Consider the following 26,958-nt stretch of genomic DNA (forward strand, 5'->3'; position numbering starts at 1 on the left):
GACGGATCAATAAGTATTTTTACCACCAGTAATGATCAAACAATATGTATGATAATGATTATTTATTATTTTTACATTTCTTTCTATAAAATGCAGCTCACATGAGATGAGAAATCAAATTGCTATTATGACCTAGTTTATTCTCTATAGACTATATTTAAAACAGATGTAGTGCACAATCTCTGAAAGATCCAGTCCAGGTGTCAGTATGAATACTGTTTCAAAATGTAAAAAAGAATCAATGGAAAAGGGTCTTACTGCTTTTTTAATTTAGGCTATTTAGTCTAGATGCTGCAGTAAAGCTGAAATGCATTAAAGTTTCTTGAATAGTATTTTGTACAATTGATCTCATCAGAAATGACCAGATCCAGCAGCTAGCATTAAATTTAACAACTTCTGAGCAATGTTAGAGATATCCACAGGTATCACAATATCTCTGTAGGCTGCTGTTGTGATATGTGAGTATTGAGTCAGTTTTTAGGCTAAGTGGTAAACGTGAGTAGGTTTCTAAAAATATCTGCTTTTGGCTAGGAAATAAATGATGCTATTTCACTGGAGAAGCCTGTTCTCTCATACACCTGGTCACATACACCCAATTTTAATGGTACAGCATTTACCTATATACAACATAATAGGCATTTGGTTATGTGGTTAGACTGCTGTACTATGATGTAATCTATGTAATGCCAATATTAACATTCACATCCCTTTTCACATCCTTTTTGATTACACTGGCATAAGCAAGCTGAGCTGCTGATAACGATTCATTTTGCTTCCTATAAAAAAGTATATATATATATATATATATATATATATATATATATATATATATATATATATATATATATATATATATATATATATATATATACTTTTTAAGAGAGAGAGAGAGAGAGAGAGAGAGAGAGAGAGAGAGAGAGAGAGAGATAGAGCTTCAAGACTTTTATTTTGAAGACCGGTCATGGTGGGTGACATTTTGGTAGCTGCCACTTCTACAGGCTTCCACCATAGTTAGATGACGTGGAGCATATCTGTAGCTACGCTGCAAACCAGACTTCCACTTACTGCAGTAGTGAACATTCCGCAAAATGATAAAGAAATTCGACAAAAAGGATGAGGAGGCCGGTAAGAATGTAGTGAATGATTACTGTTCAATAACGATACTATTACTATATAATTTACTGCTCAAGCGTTTAAGTTAGATATGCTGGCTAGCTGAGCAGCAGAGATTGGTCGCAGCTAGCTAGCTCGGTTTGGTGACTAGCTGCTCCCCCCCCCCCCCCCAGTAGTTTATGTCTTAGTAGTTTATGTCTCAGTAGTTTATGTCAGCCTGGTTAGAGACAAGTACATTAGTCGTGTCGTTACATGAATCCGTTACAAGAATATGGAATAGTCGCCAATAGTTGTAAGTGAACTAGCATAACACTGGCTAGCACTGCAGGCTAAGTGTGTGGGGTTGGCTCTCCTCTCCATTTCACTCAGACTTACTCTGTGAAAACAGTAGTTAAGAGTTAGTGTGTGAACGTCTAAGATGACTGGATGTGACTTGTAAACTAGCTAGCCATATAGCCACGCTAGCTAGCATAACAAGCTACATCTTGAACATGGGGCTACTTGTATTTGTTATAGGCAAGTGTTGAGAAGTTGTCCCCCATGTACAGTCCCACTACACTCCTGGGGTGTATTCCGTTTCTAATGATGGGCTTCACTAATCATAATGCTGTGTGTGTTTGTAGGAAGCGGCTCGAACCCATTTCAGCATCTGGAGAAGAGTGCAGTCCTTCAAGAGGTGAGTCAGAGTGCTTTGATGATTTCACCTCACCTGTACAGCACACCAGAGCAGCCAGCTGAGTGAACTGTGTTTGCTTTGAAGGCTCGCATCTTCAACGAGACGCCCATCAACCCGAGAAGGTGTCTCCACATCCTCACAAAAATCATATACCTGCTCAACCAGGTGAGCACTGTCCTGGTCCACTACCTGCTCCATCTTATCTCTCCTCCGTCCTTGAGGGTCGTGGTTTGTGTTCTGAATCTCCTCTCTACACCAGGGCGAGCACTTTGGAACCACAGAAGCCACTGAAGCCTTTTTTGCCATGACGAGGCTCTTCCAGTCTAATGATGTAAATTCTTCTTATTGACTTTCCAGTGTTTCCAGTGATTGTTTTTGTGATTGTTGTTTAATACACCTTTATTTTCACCCTTGTCCGTTTAGCAAACCTTGCGAAGAATGTGCTACTTGACCATTAAAGAGATGGCCAACATCTCGGAGGATGTCATCATAGTTACAAGCAGGTGCGTAGCCCTGTGGCCCCGCCTCCCGGTGGCCCCGCCTCCCAGTGGCCCCGCCTCCCGTCTAGTTCTTCACTGAACAGCTTTTCAGTTTCCTGTTTCTGATCTGCTCATCCTGGTTAGCATGCCTTGAAACAAGGATTTCAAGAGAACTCGATGTAGAATCAACACTAACTGTGCTTGGTTGTGTGTGCATTAGCCTGACCAAAGACATGACTGGCAAAGAGGATGTGTACAGAGGTCCAGCCATAAGAGCTCTCTGCAGGATTACTGATGTGAGTGACTGACCACGTTCTTTCGTAGTTATTAATGCATTAGTCGCATATTAATAGTGTCAGTACATCATGCCTATTGAGTTATAATTGGACCTAAATGTCCAGTGTGAAGTGAATATTATTCACTCTGCTTATCCAACAGACCACCATGCTGCAAGCCATTGAGAGGTATATGAAACAAGCTATAGTGGACAAGGTGCCTAGTGTCTCTAGCTCTGCTCTGGTCTCCTCCCTGGTAAGAACAGACACTGTTTATTCTGGAGAGGTGGAAGGAGTGGGCTGTGTTGGTTTGTGGGTAATGTCCTGTTTTTTGGTTTGTATGCCTTCAGCATATGGTGAAGATGAGTTACGACGTGGTGAAGCGATGGATGAATGAAGCTCAGGAAGCAGCTTCCAGTGACAACGTCATGGTGCAGGTAGGCCTGGTCCTGCTTGGCCTGGTCCTGCTTGCCCTGGTCCTTGTTTCCGTTCTTGAGCATGCTCTCTGTGAATGACAGTACCATGCTCTCTGTGATTGACAGTACCATGCTCTCTGTGATTGACAGTACCATGCTCTGGGTCTTCTCTACCACCTGCGGAAGAATGACCGCCTTGCTGTGACCAAGATGCTCAACAAGTTCACCAAGTCTGGCCTTAAGTCTCCGTTCGCCTACTGCATGTTGATCCGTATCGCCAGCAAACTGCTGGAGGAGACAGAGGGAGGGTGTGTATATACACACACACACACACACACACACACACAGGACTGTTTAAATGCACCTAGAGCCTCGTTTTTATACTGGTGCGGAGGGAGTTCACTGGTGCACCACAGAGCAACATGGCAGCACCTGTCTTCACCCATAGCTTTGTGGGTAAACTGGTTGTCATAATCTGACAATACAGCCTAGCATCCACTCTAGACCTTTATAAACCTGTGAATGTGTGTAATTGATTTATAACTGTTTTGCAGTCTAATCATCCACAGGTATTATCATCCCACAACAAATCTCATTTGGAGAGGGAATTAACAAATTGAAGTCAGTAAATGTGAACAGAAACACGCTGATGAACTGGTCCACACAAACCAAATGCACACACCAGACAAAACTGTTCTCACTCCACTGTCTTTACTACGCAGCCTACATGTGTTAATTATGTAACTGTGTAGTTTAATAAGACGTGCTACATGTCAGCACTGAGATTTTACCATTTAGCAGTAATTGGTTTTGTGCGTAGGCAGCGTTTATAAATAAGGTCCCAGAGTGATAAATGCTGAGCACTTCAGCAGAATAATCACTATTATTAAAGTTATTAAAGTGGAGGCATGATATTCTATAACTGCTGTGAAGATTTTGAAACTAGACTGAAAGGAACTTTGTAGAAAGGAGTTTGCAGTGTAAGGGATGGTGGTGGGGACCTGCAGCTGTGTGTCCTTATGTCCCTCTGTGCGTGTTTGTCCAAGCTGTGTCCCTCTGTGTCCTCCTGCAGACATGACAACCCTCTCTTTGACTTCATCGAGAGCTGCTTGAGGAATAAGCATGAGATGGTGGTGTATGAGGCTGCCTCCGCCATCGTCCACATGCCCAACTGTACCGCCCGTGAGCTGGCCCCCGCCGTGTCTGGTAGGTGCCTGACTGCCCCGCACTCCCCTACTCCCTGTGTGTGTGTGTGTGTGTGTGTGTGTGTGTGTCCGACCCTCGTCTCGAGTGTGTGTGTTCAGACGTGTGTTCTTTTTTGCTCAGTTCTCCAGCTCTTCTGCAGTTCACCCAAAGCAGCCCTGCGCTACGCGGCTGTCAGGACACTCAATAAAGTGAGGAACCTCCCCCAGTTATAATTAAATATTAAAAAGAAGTTTCTGTTTTTCTCATATCTAATAGTTCTTCATTCCTCACTCTGGCTAACTGCCATTTATTTTAAAATATTGAAAAAAACTATATATATAAATTAGAAAAATTAATTTCTAATATTGCTGTTGAAGATGTATAGAAAGTTAAATCAATGTTTTTTGCTGTTTAGTTGAGTTTAATCTGCTTTATACTACATAATTGTAATTTCACTACAGAATTAAAAAAGTGCAATTCTCCTTTTCTACACTAGGTGGCAATGAAGCACCCCTCTGCAGTGACTGCATGTAACCTGGACCTGGAGAACCTGATTACGGACTCTAACCGCAGCATTGCTACTCTGGCCATCACTACCCTGCTGAAGACGGGCAGCGAGAGCAGCGTGGACCGCCTCATGAAGCAGATCTCCTCTTTTGTGTCCGAGATCTCTGACGAGTTCAAGGTGCTTAGACCTCAGAGGCGAGGCAACACGCCGCGCTGGTCTTAGACCTCAGAGACGAGGCAACACGCCGCGCTGGTCTTAGACCTCAGAGACGAGGCAACACGCCACGCTGGTCTTAGACCTCAGAGACGAGGCAACACGCCACGCTGGTCTTAGACCTCAGAGACGAGGCAACACGCCACGCTGGTCTTAGACCTCAGAGACGAGGCAACACGCCACGCTGGTCTTAGACCTCAGAGACGAGGCAACACGCCACGCTGGTCTTAGACCTCAGAGACGAGGCAACACGCCACGCTGGTCTTAGACCTCAGAGACGAGGCAACACGCCACGCTGGTCTTAGACCTCAGAGGCGAGGCAACACGCCGCGCTGGTCTGCAGCTCCCAGCAGCTCCTCTTCCACCTGAGCTGCGCAGTATGAAATAACATCATGTTGTAAACGTGTGCTTTTCACATGCTTCTCAACTGTGTGTGTGTGTGTGTGTGTGTGTGTGTGTGTGTGTGTGTGTGTTACAGGTAGTGGTGGTCCAAGCCATTAGTGCCCTGTGTCAGAAGTACCCCAGAAAACACAGTGTGATGATGAACTTCCTGTCCAACATGCTGAGAGATGATGTGAGTTCCTGCCGGATCAGTACATCTTGCTCAATAACCTAACCCAGCTGTACTCTGTACAATAACCTAACCCAGCTGTGCTCTGTACAATAACCTAACCCAGCTGTGCTCTGTACAATAACCTAACCCAGCTGTGCTCTGTACAATAACCTAACCCAGCTGTGCTCTGTACAATAACCTAACCCAGCTGTGCTCTGTTAAAATACCAGCTCAGCGTTTATAAATCCTGAATTTGAACTGATGTTTTAAAAGGTTTGCAGTAAAATGGTACCCAACATGATTAATATCTCATGGAAAACAAAAACTGCACATCACACTCATTTTGCCCCTGTGTTTAAAGTATTGATGGCACCCATGTATCACGAGGTGCTGGTGAGCGTCATGTCACGGTGTTTCTGAGCGGCGACGGTGTTGTGTGATGCTGGTGCCTGCGTGGCTGGCCTGTGTGTTTTGTAGGGTCTAAAGTATTGATCACACCCGCCTGTGTGTTTTGTAGGGTCTAAAGTATTGATCACACCCGCCTGTGTGTTTTGTAGGGTCTAAAGTATTGATCACACCCGCCTGTGTGTTTTGTAGGGGGGCTTTGAGTACAAGCGTGCCATCGTGGACTGTATCATCAGCATCATAGAGGAGAACCCGGAGAGCAAGGAGACGGGCCTGGCCCACCTGTGTGAGTTCATCGAGGACTGTGAGCACACCGTCCTGGCCACCAAGATCCTGCACCTGCTGGGCAAGGAGGGTCCGCGCACGCCCTCGCCCTCCAAATACATCCGCTTCATCTTCAACCGCGTGGTCCTGGAGAGCGAAGCCGTGCGGGCAGGTGAGGGGGCGTGTCTGTGGGAGGCCCTGTGGGGGCGTGGTTGTGGGACACTGTGGGGGCGTGGTTGTGGGACACTGTGGGGGAGTGGTTGTGGGGGTGTGGGAGACTCTATGTGGGCGTGGTTGTGGGAGCGTGGGTGTGGGAGACTCTATGTGGGTGTGGGTGTGCCGTGTGCCGTCAACACCGTGTGTGACACTGCTGTCTCCTCCACAGCTGCGGTGAGTGCTCTGGCGAAGTTTGGGGCCCAGAACGACGACCTGCTGCCCAGCGTGCTGGTGCTGATGCAGAGGTAGGCCCGCCTTCCACCACACGGACCCCTGACCCATTAACACACGCCAGGCTGCTGCACAGAATGTTATATGCACTTTATACTAGACCTTGATTCTATACAGAAATCCTGAAGTGCGTGTGTGTGTGTGTGCGTGTGGTTGTGTATTCGTCCGTGCGTGTGTGTATTGCAGGTGCATGATGGACAGTGATGATGAGGTGCGGGACAGAGCTACATTCTACATGAATGTCCTGCAGCAGAAGCAGAAGGCACTGAATGCTGCCTACATCTTTAATGGTAGGCTTTGTGGGTGTGGTTTAATTGTGGGTGGGGTTTAACGGTGGCCGGCGTTTAATTGGAAGCCTTGTGGGCGTGATTGGATGACTAGTTATAACTGTTATGATGTAATTAGCAGTCAGTATGGCTGAGAGCTGAGTCTGTGTGTCTGCATGTGTATACGATGGTCAGGGGGTTTTATTAGTGCTTGATGTGCTGTCTGCCGTCAGGGTTGTCCGTGTCTGTTCCTGGACTGGAGAAATCTCTTCACCAGTACACACTGGAGCCTTCAGAGAAGCCCTTCGACATGAAGAGCGTCCCCCTGGCTACAGCACCAATCACAGAGCAGAAGACAGGTGTGGACCTCTGATCCTTCACACCATACATACCTCTCTGAATCTTTATTGCAGCAGGTGCTCTGAGCTGCTCGTCTTCAGTGCTCAGTCTCATCTTTTCCAGAAATCGCCCCAGTGGCTACGAGCAAACTTCCTGAAACACTGGCCCCGTCACGCCAAGACATTTACCAAGGTACGAGGGTTGCCTAGGAAACGAATGAAACTAGAGGAAAGTTGGACAGGAAAATGAATGGTTTTGAGTCTAATGGTTTTTAGTCATTCCCAGTTCCTCTCACTGCTACCAGTTCAGCTATGTGTAGTTCACACAGTGCAGTGTGATGGTCTAAAGACTTGGTCCTGGGCTACTCCTGCCTCATCTCTCTCTCTATCTCTCTCTCTCTCTCTCTCTCTCTCTATATATATCTCTCTCTCTCTCTCTCTCTCTCTCTCTCTATCTCTATATCTCTCTCTCTCCCCCCATCAGAGCAACTGGCTGCCATCCCTGAGTTCCAGACTCTTGGTCCTCTCTTTAAGTCCTCCGAGCCGGTCCAGCTGACGGAGGCTGAGACGGAGTACGTGGTGCGCTGCATCAAACACACGTTTGTGGGACACATGGTGTTCCAGTTCGACTGCACCAACACGCTGAACGACCAGCTGCTGCAGAGGGTGCTGGTGCAGATGGAGCCGTCGGAGGCCTACGAGGTGGTGCTGCACGTCTCCGCCCAGAACCTGCCCTACAGCCAGCCCGGCTCCTGCTACACCCTCGTCCGCCTGCCCGAGGACGACCCCACAGCAGGTCCCGCGACACCCCCGCCTTTATGTGTTTGTGGAGCCACGCTCCGTCGTTAGTGACGGGCGTGCAGTGTCCAAACGGGCAGCCGGGCCCTAACGTGGTTCTGTTTCCCTCGCAGTGTCCTGTACGTTCAGCTGTACCATGAAGTATCTGGTGCGGGACTGCGACCCCAACACGGGAGAGCCAGATGACGACGGGTATGATGACGAGTATGTGGTACGTACTGCACCACGTCCTCTCTGCTCTATATTATTACGTGGTGAAGGCTGCTGTAGGCAGTACATCAGTACCTCTCTAACGCTCTCCTGTCTCTCCTCTCTCTCTCTCCCGGCTGTCTCTCTGCTCCTCTGTTAGTTGGAGGATCTGGAGGTGACTGTAGCGGACCACATACAGAAAGTTCTGAAGCCGAATTTCGGTGCGGCGTGGGAGGAGGTGGGAGACGAGTTTGAGAAGGAGGAGACGTTTGCTCTGGCGTCAGTCAGGACTCTGGAAGGTAAAGTTACTGATTCTCAAAGCAAATTGTACTTGGTTGCATCTGGCACACGGCTGATGGAGTCTCAGCGTGTAGATGTTGGAGCGCTACTGCTGACGGCCCTCCTCACCTTCTTCTACCTCCTCTCCCTCCTCACCTCCTCTCCCTCCTTCCACAGAGGCCGTCGGCAACATCATCAACTTCCTTGGCATGCAGCCGTGCGAACGCTCCGACAGGGTTCCTGAAAACAAGAACTCTCACATCCTCTTCCTCGCAGGTACACGTTCGTTCCTCTACCTCACGTTCATCTGTGCTGAGCTTTTTTGGCCACCGTGTAAGTTTCCCTCGTTAGATCCATAGTCCATTGACACGTGCTGTGTGTGTGGAACCACGCTCGATGATCTGATACAGCTCAGTTCTAGTAAGGTGTGAAGATTGCATTAAGTGATCTAAAGGTTGCATTAGACTGCGTTTGTCATGGACACTCTGTCCACAGGTGTGTTCAGAGGAGGCTACGACGTGCTGGTGCGCGCGCGGCTAGCTCTCGCCGACGGAGTCACCATGCAGGTGACGGTGAGGAGCGCCGATGAGAACGTGGTGGACATCATCCTCGCCTCCGTGGGTTAGCGGCATGCTCACACCACGGGGCTGGCATGCCAGAAAATATCTCTTTTTTTCCCACTGTACCACTTTAATATATATATATATGACATGTCTGTTTAAGGTTTTCATATTGCTCTTTCCAATGCGGAGTCTTAGATGCAGGTCACATGAATGAGGCAGTGTTTTCAGCTCCCTGCAGAACGTGCTGCTGTTAACACTCCAATCATGGTTCAGTTTGATTATTGTACGTAGTAGTGACAACGAACATGGACAACATTATTAAATCCAAAATGTCTTATGTTGATCAATAAACAGCATTGAAAGGGGGGAAAAGTCTGGTGCTTTTATCATTTCTCCTCTATAGTTCACATGTGTTTATAATCCCTGGTCATGATTTATTAGGCTCAGATGTGTATATAATCCCTGGTGCTCTCTTTTCATTAAGTGCAAATGTCTGTATTATCCTTTATGAAGTTTAAAAGTGATGAAACATTCAGCATGTTGTTTAAAAAAATATTTTATTTTGATGAATATCATAAAAGCTTTTATATTCCTTGAAAAATATTCAATATTTTCAAATTGCCTGCAAGGGATGTTTGCGCGCGTGCATTTCTATATCCGCTTATGACTAGGAGTCTAATCAGCATAGCACAATAAGACCATACAGCACCAGTCAGGGTAAAGGAACCGCCCTCCACCAGCGTGAACACGGTGCTGTTCTCCTGGACTCCCAGGTGTTCACACACATCCCCCTTTGAGTCCTGTTTGTGTCCCAGTCTTCTCTCCCACTTTTCTCCTGTCACGCTCGTGTTGCGTCTCCACATCGCTCCTCCGTCTGGCCAGTGAGACTGTCCTCGCTCTAAACCACCCAGAAGCTGCTGTATTTACCACAGAGTAAATTGCACCATCTTGTATTGTAATGTTTCCTCAAGTACGGGCTGGAGTAGTCACCCATCTACAGTTACCACCACTCCACAGACTGCAGAATATCAACATTAATGTCTATTTCCTGTCACTGTAAAGCATGTGTATTGTCTACTGAGTTGAGTAGGCCCTAATTAACTATATTCTTAATTAACCTCCATGATGAACTACACCCTTAATGTTCAGTAGCTGGAAATATGGTTACTGAACTGTTCACTATAGGAAATACTGTTTTCTAGCTATGTTCTGTCCAAACCATTGTTAAAAACTTTGAGGACTTGTGCGGATTTGCAAGTCTACAAACCCGTCATTGATCTGGACAGGTGCTGCCGCACTGATACGAGATCAGATCCCTCCTGTCCATAACGGCAGCTTCATTGTCCGTATTAGTTGCCAGGACCCTGATTCCTCTGAACGTCTACTACAGCCAATCAGTGTATGATGTCGGTGGGACTGATCTACTCAGAAAGAGTGGATGAAGTTGAGGTAGGCGTTCAGGAACCCTGTGGGATCCTCCAGCTGGGGGTAGTGACTGATGTGCTCGTCCAGAACTGAGACCGTTGATCTGGGAACCAGTTTTCTGCACACATCAAAAAGATATATATATATATAAAATTGGTTTTACACACATTTACCATGTCATATAGCTTCATACATTAGTTGCCTGTACAAAGTCACTGTGAAATTTGTATATGAATACATTTTAGGGGGAAGAAAAACTTTCCTCAATCAATCAAATTTTATTTATATAGTGCTTTTTACAACAGTTGTTGTCATAAAGCAGCTTTACAAGTGTCCGAGTCCTAGCCCCCAGTGAGCAAGACGAGGGCGACAGTGGCAAGGAAAAAGGGGCGTGAGGAAGAAACCGTGAGAGGAACCAAGACGGAACCCATACTCCTCTGGCCGACGTCATGCTATGCTTTATTTAGTATATGTTAATCACAATAGTCACATGATAAATGTATACGCTAGTGCTCTTATATATATATATATAGGTAGTGTTAATCATGTAAGTAGGACACTGAAGCCATTCAGTGTCTGGTATGGCTCAGTAAGCCTTAGAATTGTATTGTCTTTCCCCTGGACGTCTTCGGCCCATTCCCAGTATTCAATGTTCCTAAACTGACCTCACTGGAGACGCCAGCTGGTCTCCTAGTCTCAACATGGAAGTGGCCATGTCGGCTCTCGGACCATCACGAGACTGTCAAGCGTGGATGGGGCGTGTGAGGGGAGGGGCCAATATATAATTGTCCAATCGTGTGAATTATGCCAAGTTCATCCAATCATGAACACCTTGTGTAAATGTATAAATTAAAGTATAAAATTAAAGTATAAAAGATGAGTTCCGGGGGGGATTAGCTCTCTTTTGCAGGCACTCTTGAGATCTCTGGATTGATCCATACTTAGTTAATAAATTCATTTTACTTTATTAACTTACCCAGCTGCTTCTGACTTTTATTGTGCTTACCATTTAAGGTTTCAGAATTACAACCACACTAGCTAAGAACAACTTTGCAAAACATTCTTCAGAAATGTTCAGCTTAAGGTTCAGCTTGTGATCAACTGACATTCAGTCCTGTCCATTCACATGGGCTGAATTAGCATATGGGCAAATGGGTATTTTGGGCAAATGGTTAAATGGTCACAACCCCTCTCTATTCCTCAGAATTGAGTGATTTCATATATTTTTTTTCCCTGTGCTTGCTCAATAAAAGTAACATTTACTTTGTTTCCACAATGTTTTTTTAATTTCTTTTAGTGTTTCTGAAAGCCAACAAGTTGCACTTTAGAATGACCTTATTATTGTATCATGTTTTTGATCTGAGTTTGTTCTACAGAATAAAATGTCTGAATGAGTGCTCATCCCAGACTGGTGATTCCATACTTTTTACCAGGGGTTGTGTATGGTCGGAAACACTGTCTGCACTTACTGGTACCGCTGAAGGAACTCCGGGCTGGGGTTAACTGGGTCCAGTGGTCCGTATATCAGATGCACTGAAACAAAGGTAAGCACAAAATGATTATTTTCTTGAAGCTGAAGGTGATTTTCTTGAAGGTGAAGATCTGGTGTATAACGTGCCCTCATCCACCCCTCATCCACCCCTCATCTACCACTCATCTACCACTCATCCACCCCTCATCCACCCCTCATCCACCCCTCATCCACCCCTCATCTACCACTCATCTACCACTCATCCACCCCTCATCTACCCCTCATCTACCCCTCATCCACCCCTCATCTACCCCTCATCCACCCCTCATCTACCCCTCATCCACCCCTCATCTACCCCTCATCTACCCCTCATCCACCCCTCATCCACCCCTCATCTACCACTCATCCACCCCTCATCTACCCCTCATCTACCCCTCATCTACCCCTCACCCACCCCTCATCTACCCCTCATCCACCCCTCATCCACCCCTCACTTCTGCCCTGCTGGCCTCTTCTGTGCTGGCCAGAGGTGACCCAGTCATTCAGGGCTTTTGTGTAGTCCTGTGGTGTCCAGACCTTTCACATGGGGTAAAACTGGACCAAAAATGCCTATACGCCAGACGTGACGCCTGCCAGAGATCCAAAACTGCAGAGGTCATGGTGACGTTTAATGGCCATGCTCAGCTTCATAACGACATTATGTTGCTTAATATTATACTCCTTAATTACATAACAGTCTCTTGAAATATGAGGCACGTTGGTTATGATTCCTGATGAAAAAGAACGGAGCTCCATCTCACTATGAACTTTATGTGTTTTGCCTGCAGCCGTGTCTAAATGTCATTTAGTAAATTCATTTGCAGAGCAGAGGAGGCTCATACAGTTCAGGTAATTTCTTTAACACAAACATGGTGCTGCACACTGGAAATGTATGGCACTGCTGCCCCCATCTGGTGAAAGGGAAAATTGCATCAGACGGTGAGAGGGCCACATGTAAGGCATTCTGAGTGAAAAGACTGGCCAATTAAACTGCCTGAGGTAAAACCTCATTACAATATCTGTCCAGTTCAAATGTGTAAGTAATTGGCTTCTTACCATGAGCTCAAACAACACTCAGGTGTGAATATAATCAAAGATATTGAACACCCTGCAGACAATCCAGGGGCAACTGTTCATATAAGGATTATATGTTAATATGATTGTTAATATGCACCACTGGAATTCACATGTGTTGTATTCACCCCTCAGGAAGGGTAGCCACAGGTGGCATATTGGACTAAGGAGCTTCTGGTGAGATTTTCAGTGGATTAAGCACATAATCCCAGATTGCCATGTTTTACTCTGCCCCACACACTACAGAGCACGTTACTCTGATCTTGCATCGCCTGGAACGCCAGCGTGTTGGACAGATCGCTAGCAAGTGAATTGAGGAGCACGTAGGCAGGGAAATTTAGCTGTGATCTAGTGCGTTGTTCACGCAAGACCCTAGTTATGGTCTAGTCTGGAGATTGTGGGATTAGACTAGACTGTGTAGACTTACGTGGGATAGACTTTACTCATGTGGGATTAGACTAGACTGTACTCACGTGGGATTAGACTAGACTGTACTCACGTGGGATTAGACTAGACTGTACTCACGTGGGATTAGACTAGACTGTACTCATGTGGGATTAGACTAGACTGTACTCACGTGGGATTAGACTAGACTGTACTCACGTGGGATTAGACTAGACTGTACTCACGTGGGATTAGACTAGACTGTACTCACGTGGGATTAGACTAGACTGTACTCACGTGGGATTAGACTAGACTGTACTCACGTGGGATTAGACTAGACTGTACTCACGTGGGATTAGACTAGACTGTACTCACGTGGGATTAGCGTGGAGGTGAGGGCACCAACCCATCTGTCTCTGTGCTTCAGTCTTTGGTTAATATACTGCAAAATGCTAAAGGACACAGGAAGAGGAAGAACAGCACACACACACACACACACACACACACACACACACACACACACACACACACACACACACACACACACACACACACACACACACACACACACACACACACACAAACACACACAAACACACACACACACACAAACACACAAACACACACAAACACACACAAACACACACAAACACACACACACACACACACACACACACACACACACACACACACACACACACACACACACACACACACACGTTGTCACCCCACTTTTCCACCACTTGACTTTTTGAAAGATATCAACATTTCACCAGGGAACTATGTTAGGTAGGAATGGGATGTACATGCATTTAACCCCTCTAACTGCATTTAACCCCTCTGGCTGCATTTAACCCCTCAAGCTGCATTTAACCCCTCTGGCTGCATTTAACCCCTCTAGCTGCATTTAACCCCTCTAACTGCATTTAACCCCTCAAGCTGCATTTAACCCCTCTAGCTGCATTTAACCCCTCTAACTGCATTTAACCCCTCAAGCTGCATTTAACCCCTCTAGCTGCATTTAACCCCTCTAGCTGCATTTAACCCCTCTAACTGCATTTAACCCCTCAAGCTGCATTTAACCCCTCTAGCTGCATTTAACCCCTCTAACTGCATTTAACCCCTCAAGCTGCATTTAACCCCTCTAGCTGCATTTAACCCCTCTAGCTGCATTTAACCCCTCTAACTGCATTTAACCCCTCAAGCTGCATTTAACCCCTCTAACTGCATTTAACCCCTCTGACTGCATTTAACCCCTCTAGCTGCATTTAACCCCTCTAGCTGCATTTAACCCCTCTAACTGTTGGTTTAACTTTTTTTAAAGTCCTAATTAGGAATGTCATTGCCCCTCCCACACACAGTCATTCAAAGCAAGAGTATCACTGAATTTGATTACCATTTAGAATATCCTCTCTTCTATATAGCAGTTACCCATAATGCAGCTGTGTGCATGTCTGAGCCATTACCTGTCCAAGACCAGGTTCCCATCATTGAAGCGGACACTCGTCCACATATCCCAGTAGTCAGACGCAGTGGGCTGTGTGTACGGCCCGAACACCTCACCAATCCTGCCAGCCACACACACACCCAACACTACTCCACTGCACTCACTACTTCAAATGGTGCTCATTAAGGACATTAAACACAAGTGTAGTGTGTATGTGTTAACGGATTCCTGGTCTTCATGATAAATACTGACGCACCCTTTGGAAAAGAGATGGACGTTGATCAGACGCGTCAAGAGTGGAGATATAAAGCCGGAGTCCTTCAGGAGCTGCAAACATACACAAGGTGAACAAATAGCTCATATATGTAGAACAAATACAACTTTATTGGAGAAGCACGTGTGCTTACCTTCTGAAGGAATCTTGGGTGGTGTGTCTCTGGAAATATGCCTTTTAACCAGAAAACATCAATAGTTAATAAGCAATACTTTATCTATTACTGATAATATTTAATTAACTTTTAACACTGTGTGATCTTCCTTTTGACTAAATGAAAACATACAATACATGTGTGAATCTGGTGGAACTGTTTCTTTGAACCTGCTCTGTTCTAGTCTAGAACAGGACTATTCAGTTGAGGACCTAATGTCATGTTGTTCAAACCAGCAATAGTCCAATAATTAATTACACATCTGTAACTAAAAAAGATCCCAATTATCCAATTATCTAATCAGCTGATTCTAACAGTAATTAGACCCTTAATTTATAAATTAAATTGGGGGCAGCAGTACCCTCTCAATTTCTTCCAGTATGGCCAGGGTAACATTTTCTGTAATAGTTTTCGGGTTTTTGCATGCATTTGAGCGCAGTGTTTCACACTGGCCTCCAGGAGAGAGGACAGACAGATGCCAGTGAGGATTCTGCAGCTCAGGAACAGAAGAGAACGGCACAGGAACGCACCTCCATTAGACACACAGAGGCTGTTTATGGCCAGGTGTCCACTCCGGTTATGGTCCCTCCTGTGTGGAGAACACTGCATAGGACCACCATGACAATCATATAGACAAGAATGGCCACCCCTTCCCCAGGACCTCCTGCCCTCTTTGGGGTGGAGCCTGTGGCAACAGCCTTTACTACACATGCTTCATCACCCTGTTAACATATTAGAGGGATGCTGCCATTCAGAAACAAATGGAAGTAGTTCAAGCACAAATTATTTGAACCATGTCTTTCATTTTTGAGAAGATCTGCCCACTTGGCTGTGGTTTTAAAAAGCGTGTGAGTCGTCGTACCTGTAGAGAAGTTCCAGGGCTACTGTGTCTCCGTAGTCATGTGACAGGAGATGGATCTTCTGCTCAGCCAGGTCCAGATGAGAGAGCAGAGCCTCCACTACACTGGCCTGCTCAAATATGGAGTATGCATGAGGCCTCTGAAACACAGCGCCAACACAGTCAGCACTGTGCCGATGCAATCAACACAGTCAACACAGCGCCAAGTAACACAGTCAACACAGCGCCAACACAGTGAAAGCAGTGCCAATACAATCAACAGTCAACACAGTCAACATAGTGCAAATACAGTCAACACAGCGCCAGTACAATCAACACAGTCAACACAGTGCCAATACAGCAACAACATTGTCAACACAGTGCCAACTAAGTGGAAATATCAGATCCAAGTGAACATGTTAATGAAGGATATGTAAATAAATAAATATAAATAAATATATTTAAATACATGTAAATGTGTAACTAAAAATATAAATATGTAAATGTTTAACAAGATGCCATTTAGCTCACAGGTTTGTCTGAGAAACCGAAGCCAAGGAAGTCAGGTGCGACCACTCTGTGAAAGTGCTGGCTTAGGGGCTCCCAGATCTACACACAAGGGAAGTTCTTGTTTGTTGAAGTTGTTGTTTGTTTTGCTACGTAAAATGATCATAAACACACAAATAAACCGCAAACCAATAACAATGGAAACACTTTGTGTGTTTTTACTCTGAAACTGTGATCTCTTGATGCAGTCTACACATGAAAGCATAAACTTATTTGGGGTTGACATTGATCCTGTCTACCATGGACGTAATTTTGATTTCAAAAGTGGGGGGGGCGGGGGGGTCATGGATTCGTCGCTATTTAAATATTTGGTTTTAACCGTAAAAACTGGGGGGGGACCAAAACCGGCTTTTGAAAAAGTGGGGGGGACATGTCCCCCCCGTCCCCCCCAAAATTACGTCCGTGCTGTCTACACTTTGATTTAAACTTGATTTAAACTTGTTTTAAAATTGGTTTAACCTACACCAGACAACAGACTGGACAGGGACTGTACCAACTGACTTCCTGTAGCCCGTCAAAAGATGGAAACATCTGCCATTCTTGATTAAAGTAATGACTGATTAAACGGTGATGTGATCAGCTCACCTTATGCCAGTCATAGCTGGATGTGGGGAACCCGTGTAATAGTACCAGCACATCCGAACTCCCCACCGCACCCACCGACTCTGCCGCACACCACAAAGTCATGGAATAAGAAAACTACTAGTTTATGTGCAATATTACATACACAGTTTAGAATAATAATAAAAAAAATTTGTTTTGCTTGATAATAGTTTCCAATGTCCAATAAGATGATTATATTACATACGGTGCACCAAACCTCACCTTTGTAAAATACATTATTTCCTCTGAAGTTGAAGAAGTGTCCAGAGGCGCGCCAGGTGTGCAGGGCGTGAGACAGGTGCGGCTGTGGGATGTGCAGGTAGACCGCCACCAAGGGGACGCACAGCAGCGCCACGTGAAGCCACCACTCCCGCATCACACCAGCACCTCCGCATCACACCTGCGCTCTAGTGATCAATACAACACCACATGACCAGCGGAGACAGCACTTCAGAGCCCTGGCTTACCTGTAAGAGACATGTAGGAGGAGTTAGAGTATATAAACGGTGGATCTCAGCACGTCACATTGACACAGAGTTGCCAGGTTCGCGGTTTTCACGCCATATTGGGCTTGTTTGAAAATCCTGCCGCGGACAACTTACACTCGCCCCCCTCAACCCCCTCCCCCCCTTCCCCGGTCGACAGATTACACTCGTCGCCACCCCCCCCTGCCGTCTACAACTTTGGGCTTTGTGCTAGTTTAGGATTCTGAAGGGCGGGTTTTACACAGATTTTGTGCGGGATATTTTGTAGAACCTGGCAACCCTGCACTGACAGCACAGCAGGACTCGTGTTACTGCTGCAGTTCTGTGGTGACGCGCAGGACATTACAGTGCTGCATGACCCGTTCACATTGTTCTGTCCCAGTTTCAATCTGACGATACCTACAGTTGAGCTGTTGCGAGTCTTACCCAAGATTCACGGAGGTTAACTGGTGTTTTTAAAGATACAGTCGCGCTCGGTCAGCACTCGCGAAGCGTCCTGTCCTCATCACAGCTCCTTCCTCACGGTCATGGAGCCAAAACTCTGGAGCTTCAGCCAAAGGTTTCGCCGCCTAGCGGACTGGGTGGCGAATTACACTTTTATCTATTCACACGGTTATGTGGCTTTGAAAATAAAAGTTACGAAGAATCTGGACGATATTGTTATTAATAAACATTGTTTTCATAATAAACATTTGGTGGTTGTCATATGCTAAACATGTTTAAAAGCAGACTTTTAACGAATCTAGTGAAACATACGAGGTCGAGTGTCCAGGAACCCTTTACTGTACTGGGCGCTTTATGAATTATTGAGTTACTGGTGCCCAGTAACGCGGTGGAGGCAAAACACCTGTTCTTACTTCCCCGGGTGGAACAGAGCGCGCACGCAGCAGAGCCGGGCGGGACCGGGCGGGACCACATGAACCGGAGCGAAAACTCCATGCCTTTGCATGCGAGACCAGAGCTGTTCGGATCAGAGTTCTGGTTCACCAGCCACAGAATGACCTGCAGCTCCTGTGTGCGCGAGACTGGACGGAGAGATGAAAAACCTCCAGGTTGCACACTCCTTTATTTGTCTGTTCAGTAGCGATGGAGGAGGCCAAATCGAAGATGTGTTGACTTGATGTCATTACAGAGTCTGATAAGTTAGCTAAGTAAAACCCTAAGACGAAAGGACAGGACAGGACAGGACGCCAATTTATTTCCACTAAATTCCTTTCAGTCCATCTGAGTACTGGAATCCGTGTGTATGTATGGAGGCAGCGGTGAAGATCTTGAGAGTTCTTGCTTGCAGACGTCAGGAACTGTCTAGATACTTTGGTTTTTCAGGGAAGAATTTTAAGCAGTTTATTTGAGGAAAAAACACTAACCAAACAAAATGCACTAAGAATGTGCACGAGCAGTTTTCTGCTGACGGGAAAAGACGACAGCTTTACTAACGAGTGCACAGGACCATGGTCATTTGTGAATATCAGGGAAGAAACATGGCCCTTAGATTAGGCTAAATATTATTATTTTTTATTCTTAAAAACCATACACATTACTCAACAACTTTCAAATGTAAATTGAATCACAATAACCATTTACATTGCTCAAGATACAGACATGAAGTATTTTTATTTCCAAATGTTAAGTTAAAAAAATAATAAATCCATAAAACAGATGGAAAAACATTCATCCCTGTTACAGGAAGATGCTTCAGAATAAACTAATGGATTTTTTTTTCTTTCCACATCTTCCCCAAATATCAAACCAGGCTGCTCCTTTATTTGATAGACACAAACATGTGGGTGAAGGACCAAGGTTCATTTCTTTTCTCTCTTCTTCACTTTCCCCTTACAGACCCTAGAGGAGAAGACACCAACGGCCTAAAGCAGAACTCTGCTGAGTTGGGGAGGGAGTTTGGTGCAGGGCACAGGGGAACGTGAGCTAGTCTAGACATAAAAACAGCAAGTGTTCGCATTTGACCATAGGCCTTTCATTAAAGCTCACTCCACAACATTAGCCACCCTGAGTTATAGATCTGTAGATGAACCAATCACAACCCTTGTCGGAAGTGCTCCCCAGCTGAAGTGCTACAGCAGTTTGTGTAAATCTCCCCACACTGATGACGTGTGGTTCATCAGGTCCAAGGGAGGTCCTCTATGCTCCATAAAAATACAAAGTTAAGCCTTAAATGGTCTGTATCAAAATTTCAAAAGGGAGTTGAAATAAAGTACCCTGTGCAGAGATTACATCTCAGTTTTCTTTAAAAATCTTTAGTTTTTTAAATGTCTTGTATGTGTGTATGTTTCCAGTATTTCAGGTGTCAAATATATTCTATAAACACATCAAGTGCAGTGCTTTCTTCATGACTGGAACATTTATGGAACACGATTAGGAAAAAATACAAACAGGGGTATTTGTTGCTGTTTTTCAAATTTTGTAATGTCAACAAACCAGAAATCTTAAGGGGAAATATTAAATTTCCACAAAAAAAAAAAAAAAAAAAAAAAACTCACAAAATGAAACAATTTGTATGTCCTGTCTTCTGACTGAAACATGAAGGTTTACAACTAAAGAAAGAAATCTTTAATTTAGGTTTTATGTTTATTACATTCTTCTCAATTCGGTTGTTCCTGTGTAAATAAACCTCACTATTGTACACTGGCGGAGACTTGAATCTCTGCAGTGGGTTGTCTTCATATCTTACTACAGAAGTATGAACTTTGTTTTGTGTCTGACTTGAGTTCAAATCATTTCAGTTCAAGATGACACTTTCAATCCAACCACTATACTTTAACAATCAAGAATGATGAACTGTGAACTGGAAATGCAATGCACTTCCCATAAACATGGAAAATTAGCTTTGAAACTCTTAAAGTAATGCAGTAGTAAATACCTAAGGACATGTACTGACAGAGGTCTTGGTCTGTATCCCGCCTTCGCCTGTCTGACTTCAGTAATGGACCTCAATCCCTCTGTCCATTCATATACAAGCCTTAGTGTTTATCTAATTGGCTAGAAGGTTCTATTTATCCACAAATATATAACAAATAAAACCTGCAGGCAAAAATAGTTCAGTTTCCATAGAAACACCCTTTTTTCCTGAAAATACAGCAGTATCTGAAATATTACTCTCATTTGATTTAATTTGTCCCCATTTTTTCTGCATCAGGAATCTCCTTCACCAACAGAAGAAAAAAAGTATCTACAAACTTTGTAAACAGACCTGCTTCTTTCAAAAAACATAAATAATTCAAAATATTAACAGCCAAATGGAGCAAAAATTAAAGTACTTGAATGAAGAAGGGGCAAGAATGAAATGTACACCACCATTCAGAAAAAGAGACGCCAAAGGGTTTGTCAAGCCAGGAGAGAACAGTCTCCTCTGTATTAGAATATTAATAATTAAATAATAACATAACATAAAAAAAATACAGGTCACTTTCAATCTAAATTTGTAACCCCTCCACTCACAGAGGGGAGAGAAAAAGATTTCTATAAGTATAACTGGAAACAGAGAACCTGTCCCCCCTCCAAGGGGACTGAAATGAGGGGGACACTGGGGGTGATATCACAACCAAACCCTACATTCTGACCAATGCTTGTTCCTGCTTCACTCAAGCCCACACTAAGCTGCTCCCTGACCGTCCACGGATCCGCTGAGCACAAGAGTCTCGGAGCAGGCGAGCGGCTCCAACGGGCAGAGTGTGGAGAGGTGGAGTGGATCAGAGAGATGTCTCCAGACTGTGCATGGGGCTCAGGGGGATGCAGGGTGTGGCTGTTTTGCTGCCATCTATGAAGAGGTGAATGCCACTGTCCACAGCATTATTGTTCTGATTGGACGAGGGAGAAGGCGGGGGAGGGGGTGTGGGCGTAGTGTTTCTCTTTGTCGGGCCTTCGTCCTCTGCGTCTGTGTCATCAATGAGGGGGATGTGAGGCTCGGAGTCCTCTATCCGGAACTCCGGATGGGTCATGAAGTTATGGATTGAGGTGCGTGACTCTGGTTTCTCCAGCCCCTCGTAGGGGGACAGGGAGTTACGGAATGCATTCACCACTCGGATCTGTGGGAAGAAAGAAGCACGGTCAGCTACACGGCTGCAAGCAGACAGGGCACAAATCACAAAGGCAGGCACGAAAGGTCACCCTGTCCATTTTATACGGAGGTCAAACTATAGCCAAATAAAGTGGTTGTAATGAAGGTGAAGTGAGTTGGAGAGCGTGTGGTGTGGAGGACATGTACTGTGAGAGAGTGCGGTGAAAGTGCATTGTGTGTGTGTGTGTGTGTGTATGTGTATGGTGTGAATGACGTGTACAGTGGTAGTGTGTGTGTGGTGTGTGTGTATGGTGTGGATGACATGTACAGTGGTAGTGTGTGTGTGTGTGTGTATGGTGTGGATGACGTGTACAGTGGTAGTGTGTGTGTGTGTGTGTGTATGGTGTGGATGACGTGTACAGTGGTAGTGTGTGTGTGGTGTGTGTGTGTATGGTGTGGATGACGTGTACAGTGGTAGTGTGTGTGTGGTGTGTGTGTGTATGGTGTGGATGACGTGTACAGTGGTAGTGTGTGTGTGTGGTGTGTGTGTGTGTGTATGGTGTGGATGACGTGTACAGTAGTAGTGTGTGTGTGGTGTGTGTGTGTGTATGGTGTGGATGACGTGTACAGTGGTAGTGTGTGTGTGGTGTGTGTGTGTGTATGGTGTGGATGACGTGTACAGTGGTAGTGTGTGTGTGGTGGTGTGTGTATGGTGTGGATGACGTGTACAGTGGTAGTGTGTGTGTGGTGGTGTGTGTATGGTGTGGATGACGTGTACAGTGGTAGTGTGTGTGTGGTGGTGTGTGTATGGTGTGGATGACATGTACAGTGGTAGTGTGTGTGTATGGTGTGGATGACATGTACAGTGGTAGTGTGTGTGTGGTGGTGTGTGTATGGTGTGGATGACATGTACAGTGGTAGTGTGTGTGTGGTGGTGTGTGTGTGGTGTGGATGACGTGTACAGTGGTAGTGTGTGTGTGTGTGTGTGTGGTGGTGTGTGTATGGTGTGGATGACATGTACAGTGGTAGTGTGTGTGTGGTGTGGATGACGTGTACAGTGGTAGTGTGTGTGTGGTGGTGTGTGTATGGTGTGGATGACGTGTACAGTGGTAGTGTGTGTGGTTGTGTGTGGTGTGTGTGTGTGTGGTGTAGATGACGTGTACAGTGGTAGTGTGTGTGGTTGTGTGTGGTGTGTGTGTGTGGTGTAGATGACGTGTACAGTGGTAGTGTGTGTGGTTGTGTGTGGTGTGTGTGTGTGGTGTAGATGACGTGTACAGTGGTAGTGTGTGTGTGTGTGTGTGTATGGTGTACAGTGGTAGCAGCGAGTAAAAACCTGACTCCCCTGGTACTACATGCCCCCTGATACCTTTCTATGGTTCCACTCCACAGGGGAAATAAGAAAAAAGAAAATGCAGAACGAAAGAAATAAAAAATAAAAAAATAAAACAAAAAAGCCAACCATGAATGATTTAACCATCTTGTCTTAGTACGACCATGAGAAACAGTATCCAGTTATTCAAAATGCAGATGAAAAAGAGAGAAAAATATACAGAGACAGAGTGAGAGAATGAGAGAGAGAGAAAGAGAGTGAAAAAGTAAAAATGCAAGAGCGAAACAGTCAGTGTGAGGGAAAGAACAAGAAACAGAAGAGAGAGAGAAAAAGAGTGTGAGAAAGAATATGAGAGAGAGAGAGAGACAGAGAGAGAGAGAGAGACAGAGAGAGAGAGAGAGGTAACAGACCCAGAAGACACACCAACACGTGATGTTAACTGAGTTGAGCATGCTTGGGTGAGGAGGTTGAGGACGTGGGTTGCCAGTTATGTTTCAATACGAAAACTTTGAGCAGCCAAGCAGGTCTAAGCTGTACAGCACGAGGAACTTGACAAACAGACATAAGACTGGACCCATGCAGAGCAGTGCTGCCTTTCTTCACCTTTAGTAAACCTTTGAGTATAGCCCATGACACATCTCACACCATCTACAGAGGAATGTGTTGGAGTCAGTGTTACAACTTTCATTTTGTGGCATCAGTTTAGAGACAGGAAAAAAAAACCCAAAAAACATTTGGCTACAGAAACGATGTGCACTAGATTATCTGATGAAAACAATCGGGGGTTAGAGCCCATCTCAGGATCCCACAGTCACAGGTACCTAGGAAACAGACATTGGTCATGGAAGAGCAGAGAGTCTCCAATCAAGATGGACCTTTAAAACGCTGTAGAACCATGATTATGATTTAGGCATGGAACTTTCCATGAGTGTTGACCTTGGATTGAGAGGAGGGGGGGGTGGGGGGGGGGGTGGAGAGAGAGAGAGAGAGAGAGAGAGAGAGAGAGAGAGAGAGAGAGAGAGAGAGAGAGAGAGAGAGAGAGAGAGAGAGAGAGAGAGACCAATTCGTTGTTTTAAATGAATGCAGGCAGCACAAAACCCGCTGCTGTGCTGTTGGTCATGCAGGAGTGTGTGGGGGGGGAGGAAAGAAGACATGAGCTGTGTGTGATCCCATCAGCTCAAAACACCTCACACACCACAAGTGGAAACGTCCAGGACTCACGCAGCGTAAGGAGTCCACAAGCTGCAAAGAACAATGTAAATCAGAGAAAAGGGCAGAGGAAGAAATATCAAATCGAGAGAGAGAGAGAGAGAGAGAGAGAGAGAGAGAGAGAGAGAGAGAGAGAGAGAGAGAGAGAGAGAGAGAGAACGAGAACACGTTATATTCGTTCTTGAAGGAGCAGTCACTGCACACTGCATGGGACGTTCTGCTGTGGGATTAACTGGTGTTTTCAGCAGCAGTGGAAAAGCCTGTGGAAACCAGGGAAATACACAGGCTGCCAGAGAAAGTCACAGTTTCACCAGCTGAGAAAACTTTATAAAAAACAAACAAACAAACAACCAAAATCCAAAAGTTTGACTTCGGTATGGCTAATTTCTGATTTTAGCAGTCATGGGACTGATCTGGCTTTCGGTGTGACCATGGGCTTATACTCAAAACATTTACACACAGAGGACGAGAGCCGTGACAGTGCTGTGGGTGCAGGGCAGGCGCAGAAGAGACCAGGGCACAGCAGCTGCACACACCACACACACCAGGTGGACCCGTCAGAACGCCTGCACACTCATGTGTGGATCCCAGCCAAAGCCCATCAAACAGAACAAGGACACAGAGACCTCAGCCTCACTGGCCTCAGAACAATGCACACAGATATCTCCATAAAAAACAACACTCATATTAAGAAGCAATGTGGTGGGGTTTTTGTTTTTTTACCTCACTCTTTATTCATTTGGGTTTTTTTTTCCTTCTTTATATATGTTTTAGAGGAACATTAGGAGAAGAATGTAGAACATTAGGCAAGTGAAGGAGGAAGTGTTAATTGTCATGCACTAGGAAACACGCACTCACACCCCACAGTGGCAGAAGCAGGCCTGGAGGCGGGGGCAGGAGGAAAGGCTACATGTGTAGGGCTAGAAACATTGGTTACATCGTGCTGTTGGCTGCCGGAGGAGGGCTGACGCCTGAGGGGCCCCTGCAAGGAAGTGCTGCTCTGGAACGCACTCACTACATCCATCTGCAAGGAATCAGAGAGCATGACAGGAGGGCCCAAAGAACGCACACAGGAGAGAGGGAGAGAGAGAGAGAGGGAGGGAGAGAGAGAGAAGTGGGAGGGAGGACAGAGGAAGAAGGGCACCCATATAAAGAGAGGATAGAGACAGTAGCAGCTGAGCAGAAAAAAAGGCACTGAATGAAAGATAGTCGACAGCAGCCAGACACCTTCTATTATCAATCAGCTTATTCCACAGGCCAATTGTACAGCGCATCCTCCTCACAGGTATAAAATGGCTACGTTCCCTATTCACCGCAAATGTGGCTTAAAAGAATTAATGGCAGAAATAATCATCAAAATAGACATTGGCTATGTTCAACCGTAAGAAGCAAGAGTGCTTTTGCACAAAGTAAGTGTGACGGACAGCAAAGTAGCAAGAGTAGAGGTGGAGTAACGTGGGGTTTCCTGGGCTCTACTGCAGGGGCGCTGGGTGAGGGAGGGGCCTGCTGAGGTTACCTGAGTCTGTATGCGGTTGAGGCCTCGGAACCAGAGGATCTGCCCCCTGCGCAGCTCTCGCTCGGCGTGGTCAATCTCGTCCAGGTCCTCCATGTCCTCCAGCTCCTCGTCCGGGATCTCCTCCTTCTGAGTTCCATGACCTGCTGTCTTCAGGAACTTCAGGTGACTGGTGGGGATGGTAGAGATGACCTGCGTGAAGGTAAAAGCACCACTCAAACACTGCTGCTTTCACTTATCTATTGTTATTTGGAGATGACACATTGATAATCCATGTGCGCACTCGAACATATGTAAAATACTTTAAATAAACGAAATGCAAAACGTGCAATCTAATATAACTGTGTTCTCTGTTCTCAACTGTACAGTTTGACCACTAGAGGGCAGCGCTCTACCACTGCACAGCTTCAAGACATCCACACACAGGAATTATCCCCAAACCATTCTGCTATGATCTTTGGTCCTGAATCACACAGACAATCCAGGCCAAGATAAGCAGTTTTATTTACATCACCATTAATTAACTGAACACCAGAGCTGAAATAATAATAAAAAAAACGTAGTTTTGCAACAATTTGGTGTATTTCAGTGAGATGAGAAACGGCACACTTGCCAATTCTGGACATTTTGCAGGTGCCCTGCTAGCTTACCTGTCCCCACAGCAGACAGCCAAAGCCCAGGAAGACGCACCACAGCCACTGGTCCACGGTGAGTCCCACACAACTGAAAGGCTTTCCTCCAAACTGGACAATTACAATCTTGGGAGAGAGACAGGTTGGATTCACATCACACTTGTACACTTTTTCTTTCTTTGAATAAAGGATTGTACTTTAAAAACGTTTCAGTTATTATTGTGGTTTCATTCCTCACCTGGATGACGAAGGTGCCAAACACAATGGTGCAGAAGATCATGTTGTTGAAGATGCCATCAAAGACGTTCCTCTCTCCGTGGATCTTACGGGCGTTGATTTCGTTGAATAGCTGCATCATGACGAAGGTGTTGAAGACGATGGTGTAGTGCTCAGAGGGAGGTGCGTGGAGTGGGGCGTTACGACCACTGTCTATATCGAATATCTTCTCACCTAAAAGAGACAAAAGGCCTTCAAATGGTGCTCAGTATCATCCTTGTGTTGAGTCTGCTATGCTCATCTTATTAGTACACA

At 45.5% G+C, this 26,958-nt stretch overlaps 3 protein-coding genes across 11 annotated transcripts in view; 1 reads left to right on the forward strand and 2 right to left on the reverse strand.

Annotated features, from left to right (window-relative positions):
* The first annotated feature begins 985 nt into the window (after positions 1-985).
* Positions 986-9,353, forward strand: copg2 (COPI coat complex subunit gamma 2). The gene is made up of 23 exons (XM_077005360.1): positions 986-1,125; positions 1,737-1,789; positions 1,874-1,954; positions 2,049-2,120; positions 2,213-2,292; positions 2,489-2,564; positions 2,707-2,799; positions 2,894-2,980; positions 3,110-3,267; positions 4,032-4,165; positions 4,286-4,353; positions 4,641-4,829; positions 5,344-5,439; positions 6,016-6,259; positions 6,473-6,548; positions 6,721-6,824; positions 7,034-7,159; positions 7,263-7,331; positions 7,623-7,934; positions 8,050-8,147; positions 8,286-8,424; positions 8,582-8,680; positions 8,900-9,353. Exons 1-23 carry the CDS (start codon positions 1,089-1,091, stop codon positions 9,028-9,030), a joined length of 2,622 nt encoding a protein of 873 aa, XP_076861475.1. The 5' UTR covers positions 986-1,088; the 3' UTR covers positions 9,031-9,353.
* Positions 9,354-9,505: 152 nt separating this feature from the next.
* Positions 9,506-18,284, reverse strand: mest (mesoderm specific transcript). 3 transcript variants are annotated; one of them, XM_077005363.1, is made up of 12 exons: positions 18,155-18,284; positions 17,466-17,710; positions 17,226-17,305; positions 16,605-16,682; positions 16,098-16,204; positions 15,766-15,824; positions 15,215-15,255; positions 15,064-15,134; positions 14,827-14,928; positions 13,736-13,812; positions 11,862-11,925; positions 9,506-10,510 (listed from the first exon to the last, which is right to left on the reverse strand). In XM_077005363.1, the coding sequence occupies exons 2-12, from the start codon at positions 17,617-17,619 to the stop codon at positions 10,393-10,395; spliced, it is 951 nt and encodes a 316-aa protein (XP_076861478.1). In that variant the 5' UTR covers positions 17,620-17,710; positions 18,155-18,284; the 3' UTR covers positions 9,506-10,392. The 3 variants fall into 3 exon arrangements, with proteins under 3 accessions (XP_076861478.1, XP_076861477.1, XP_076861479.1); XM_077005362.1 differs by having other exon boundaries at positions 16,098-16,234; XM_077005364.1 differs by lacking the exon at positions 16,605-16,682 and having other exon boundaries at positions 16,098-16,234.
* Positions 18,285-19,242: 958 nt separating this feature from the next.
* atp2b1a (ATPase plasma membrane Ca2+ transporting 1a) overlaps positions 19,243-26,958 on the reverse strand; it is a 39,301-nt gene continuing 31,585 nt past the window's right edge. For 4 of the 7 annotated variants that reach the window (XM_077005354.1, XM_077005351.1, XM_077005352.1 and 1 more), the window contains 5 exons: positions 26,666-26,877; positions 26,446-26,553; positions 25,799-25,987; positions 25,220-25,306; positions 19,243-21,771 (listed from right to left, as the gene is read on the reverse strand). In XM_077005354.1, the coding sequence (XP_076861469.1) occupies positions 21,436-21,771; positions 25,220-25,306; positions 25,799-25,987; positions 26,446-26,553; positions 26,666-26,877 (932 nt within the window). In that variant the 3' untranslated portion in view covers positions 19,243-21,435. Of the gene's footprint in view, positions 21,772-25,140; positions 25,307-25,798; positions 25,988-26,445; positions 26,554-26,665; positions 26,878-26,958 lie in introns of all 7 variants that reach the window. The other 3 variants (XM_077005356.1, XM_077005355.1, XM_077005357.1) reach the window with 2 other exon arrangements.

This window comes from Brachyhypopomus gauderio, chromosome 5 (assembly GCF_052324685.1).
Source record: "Brachyhypopomus gauderio isolate BG-103 chromosome 5, BGAUD_0.2, whole genome shotgun sequence".
Taxonomy (NCBI): domain Eukaryota; kingdom Metazoa; phylum Chordata; class Actinopteri; order Gymnotiformes; family Hypopomidae; genus Brachyhypopomus; species Brachyhypopomus gauderio.

Excerpts from the sequence above, each read along its gene's own strand:
- mest (XM_077005362.1), bottom strand. The coding sequence starts at position 17,619 with ATGCGGGAGTGGTGGCTTCACGTGGCGCTGCTGTGCGTCCCCTTGGTG. Across the intron at positions 16,683-17,225 it reads CCAGCTATGACTGGCATAAG|ATCTGGGAGCCCCTAAGCCA; the intron begins GTGAGCTGATCA and ends CCTTGTGTGTAG. Across the intron at positions 10,511-11,861 it reads GAGTTCCTTCAGCGGTACCA|AAAACTGGTTCCCAGATCAA; the intron begins GTAAGTGCAGAC and ends TGATGTGTGCAG.
- copg2 (XM_077005360.1), top strand. The coding sequence starts at position 1,089 with ATGATAAAGAAATTCGACAAAAAGGATGAGGAGGCCG. Across the intron at positions 5,440-6,015 it reads CCAACATGCTGAGAGATGAT|GGGGGCTTTGAGTACAAGCG; the intron begins GTGAGTTCCTGC and ends TGTGTTTTGTAG. Across the intron at positions 8,425-8,581 it reads GTCAGTCAGGACTCTGGAAG|AGGCCGTCGGCAACATCATC; the intron begins GTAAAGTTACTG and ends CTCCTTCCACAG.